Here is a 3,515-nt window from a genome sequence, read left to right as displayed (position 1 = left end):
CACACGGAACTTGGGGACAAACTCCAACTACATTCAAGCCCTGCACTAACCAGGTCTTTCCTGTACACGAGCTGACTCGCTCAGCCCCACACGTGTGGGTCAAGAGTACCACGTTCAGGTGCAAGAGGCTGAGGGTCAGGAAGAGGAAGTTGGCACGACAGCTAGTGAGCAGCAGGGACCCGGCTCTTGCCAGCCGATGGGAAGCCGCGGGCGGCATCTGCCCACCCCTCTGCCTCGTGTTAAGAATTCACTCAGCCTCCAGAGCCCACATCCAGGAGCCACATCTCCACCCTTCAGAGCCGACGCAGAAATGTCCAACTCAAGAACCCCAAAAAGCGTTTTTGAAACAGACGCGTTGAGCCAACCAGCGGTCACCAGTTCTAAACCAGAACAGTGTTCTAAGTGTGCAGCTGTCACCATTAAGCTCTCCCAAACTGCTGCCCGCCTTTTGAAAAAGCTTTTTTGAGGCAAGAAAAGGATAGAGAAAGTAAGTCTGCCTGCCAGGAAGTAATTGGAGGGAACATTTTTTAGTTCCCCCCCCCCAGGAGCCAGGAACTGTCAAAGAACCAAAATATAGCCATACTGTACAGGATTTAAAAATAGGTATCTTTATTAAAATGGACACAGCATAGTCCTGATAAGTAGATAAACTATATCAGAGGCTGAAAAAGCTGTGTTTAAGCTTGCTTTGACAGTAAATTAATCAATGTACATAGTTGACAATAGGAAGTAAAGCCTCTGAGTTTCACCGCAAGTCACACTGATTGGTCCAGACAGCGAGAGGCTAAGGGCAACAGTGAGTCCGCTGGAGGCCAGCAACCTCTCCTTGAACACTACTAACCATTTCTTTAATGCTTGCCTTGCATTTTTTTGCTGCACTGTGAAAGCAGGCCTTCCCTCCACAACCTAAGCTTTCGTAACCCTGTAACAAGAGGCACGACTAGGGAGGGCTTGATTAGACAACCTACATAAGGCACTTTCAAAAGGAAACTATCAGAGGTTTCTGTCCCAGTGCAATGTGCACTGAATATTTTCAGATCCCTCTGAAGATACTGTCATTAATGGCCCTTGCCCAGAAATCTTGTTTTCATTTTCTAAAAACTATTTCTTCCCTCTGTACCATGGGAAAGGTCCTTAACAATTATGAGATAACAGGAAATATTCCTTCTTTATGGCTTCTATAGCTTCACAATCAGGCACATCAGCTGGACCGAGAAAAACGTACGGCCCGCTCTGTTCCCAAGGCAATCGGGGGCATGGGTCCCGGGTTAACAGTGGCTTTGCTGGCTTATTTTTTCCTGACATTGAGGTTGTTGGCAAGGATTTCCTTTCTTAGCTTGGACATGGCGCCTGCCGCCTGCCGCCTGCTGCCTGCTGCCTCTGCCTCTCCCAGAGCTAGTCTGCTGGTCAGCACAGGAGCGCCATCACCCACCCTCACCAGCACCAGGAGCCAAATCTGAGAGCCGAAAAGCACGGCAAGCACACACACGCTCTGTCCTCAAGAGGCTTCCGGCTCGGCATTTGCTGTCTTATCTTAAAGCCCTTTCCCAGCTCCCCTCAAGCACTGTCCACTCCTCCACTTGTCCCAGCCAGGGGACTCTTGTCACCAAGCTGCGTTTCCCACCAGTGACAACTGCACGGGAGCCAGTACCAGGTCCTGAGTGGAGTCCTGGGGGAGAGGTGCGCGGTGCCACGCGTGTCCACACAGGCCACCTGTGACTGGCCACCTGAGAGGGAAACGGGGGCTGCCAGTCGAGCACAGCGCGCCCGGATACACCAACGTGCTGCAAGGCAGAGCGGACCCTCCAGTGGGGCTCTCAGGCCGGACGCTTCCTCTCTGCTTTTCCAACCAGGAGCGAAGAGGGGGAGGAGAGGAGAAGAGAGGGGAGGAGAGGAAACAAGCAGGAGGAGGAGGAGGAGAAAGAGGAAGACAAGAGGAGCGGGGAACGGGCACAAGCCGGAAGAGAGGAAGAAGAGAAGGAAAGCAAAGAAGGAGGGCGAGGAGGGAGCGGCGGCCGCGCACAAGCCCGTCTCCAACACCGCAGGCACACTCCGCTCAAGCGCTTCCCCTCGCACCCGCCGCCCGCCCGAGACACCAGCGCGTGAGCTCCTTGTAAGAAGGTGTTAGCAGGGCTTCTGACGGACTCCACTGGAGTTCGTGGTTTATTTTCACTCACTCAGAGGGCCTCTGCTAGAAAGAACTGCGGTAGCTGCAGCACTCACAGGCAGGGCCTTCCCGGCCCTGAGGAAATGAGTTCACTGCGCATCTGTAGGAGGTGGCGAAGGGCGAGGGCGGCCCCCAGACCATCAGAGGGCTGCCCGCTGGGCTGGGGGCGCTGAAGTCTCCAGGCCCCTCCAGGGGCTAAAGGGCGAATCAGTGTAGGAAGTGGCCACCAAGCCCAGACCAAGGAGAACGGACGGGAAGGTTGGCTTCAGTGGACTAAGGATGAGGTGAGCGGACAAGCCCAGCCCCATCTCCTTCCAGTCCCCCAGGCTGCAAATGCATTCAGCCATAGCCCTCAGCTCAACGTTTATCCACGTGACGCTGGAGGGAAGCCTGCCCGCGTGCCAAGCGCCCCACCACGGAGTCCTCATAACTCAATATATGAATAAAGAGCAAGCCTGGCGCTGTCTGGGGAACAGGGGTGACACCTGCCCACCCTCACCTCTGCCAGGGAGCACCACTTCACCCTCCACTTCCCCGAGGATGCACCCGGGCACTCTCATGGGCAGCCACCTACCAAGGGAGGAGGATGGCTCTGGTAGCACCAGGGGACCAGGGCACGGCACCAGGGTACAGCGGAGGACTGCTATTCAGAAGGGTGAGCCTCGGCCGGTGACCGAGAGGTGAAGGCTTGGCACTCCACCTGGGCTCCTGCTAGGATACAGCAAGCTACCCGCTCGGGCTGCATAGCGCCCCTCCGAGGCTGTGGGATTTTCACGAAGGGAGGAAGCAACTTGGGATATGCTGCACCCCACGGACCAGATGGCATCCCTTGAAACCGGGGTCCAGGAGTCTGGCCCGGAGGTTTCTCCTCCCCACCCCGCCAAGCTCCCCAGGGCCCCTCAGGTGGGTCTGCGCCTCAGCCTGCTGCAGCCCTGCGCTTCCAGGGTGAGGCTGCTTCCGAACTTTCCTGGAAACCGAGGGCTGATGAGTGACCTACACGGGCCTTGTCCTGTGTGTGGCTGCCGGCCGCTGCGGTCGGGCCGGAGTGGAGAGCCAGCCGGGCTCCGGGTGGTAAGCAGTGCCGGAGCGCAGCACCCGCAGCGAGGCTGGGGGCTGAGCTCTCTCAGCCTGATGACCCGGTCCAGTCCGCCCGGCTCGCTGTCCAGGGGAGGCGCGGCCCGGCCCGGCCCACGCGGGGAGTGAGGCCACACTGTGCCCGCGGCCAGGCGCCTCCACTACCCCGGCCACGGGAGCAGCTGCGACCCCCCTCGGGATGGCGGCGCCCGCCCCGCGCTCACCTCCCGCAGCAGGCGCTCCAGGTGCGGCTCGGCCCAGGCGGCCAGCGCGT

At 58.2% G+C, this 3,515-nt stretch overlaps 1 protein-coding gene across 1 annotated transcript in view; it reads right to left on the bottom strand.

Annotated features, from left to right (window-relative positions):
* The window catches only part of Col23a1 (collagen type XXIII alpha 1 chain), a gene marked incomplete at its 5' end in the record, with an annotated part of 260,362 nt that extends 256,849 nt beyond the window's left edge, over positions 1-3,513 (bottom strand). Inside the window, one exon of the mRNA XM_004629433.2 lies at positions 3,466-3,513. Coding sequence (XP_004629490.2) covers positions 3,466-3,513 — 48 coding nt within the window. The remainder of the gene's footprint in view (positions 1-3,465) is intronic.
* Positions 3,514-3,515: the final 2 nt, after the last annotated feature.

This window comes from Octodon degus, unplaced genomic scaffold (assembly GCF_000260255.1).
Source record: "Octodon degus isolate 3935 unplaced genomic scaffold, OctDeg1.0 scaffold00029, whole genome shotgun sequence".
Classification (NCBI taxonomy): Eukaryota; Metazoa; Chordata; class Mammalia; order Rodentia; family Octodontidae; genus Octodon; species Octodon degus.
Note: the sequence above shows the minus strand (reverse complement) of the source record. Positions and strands in the feature narration are given on the sequence as shown.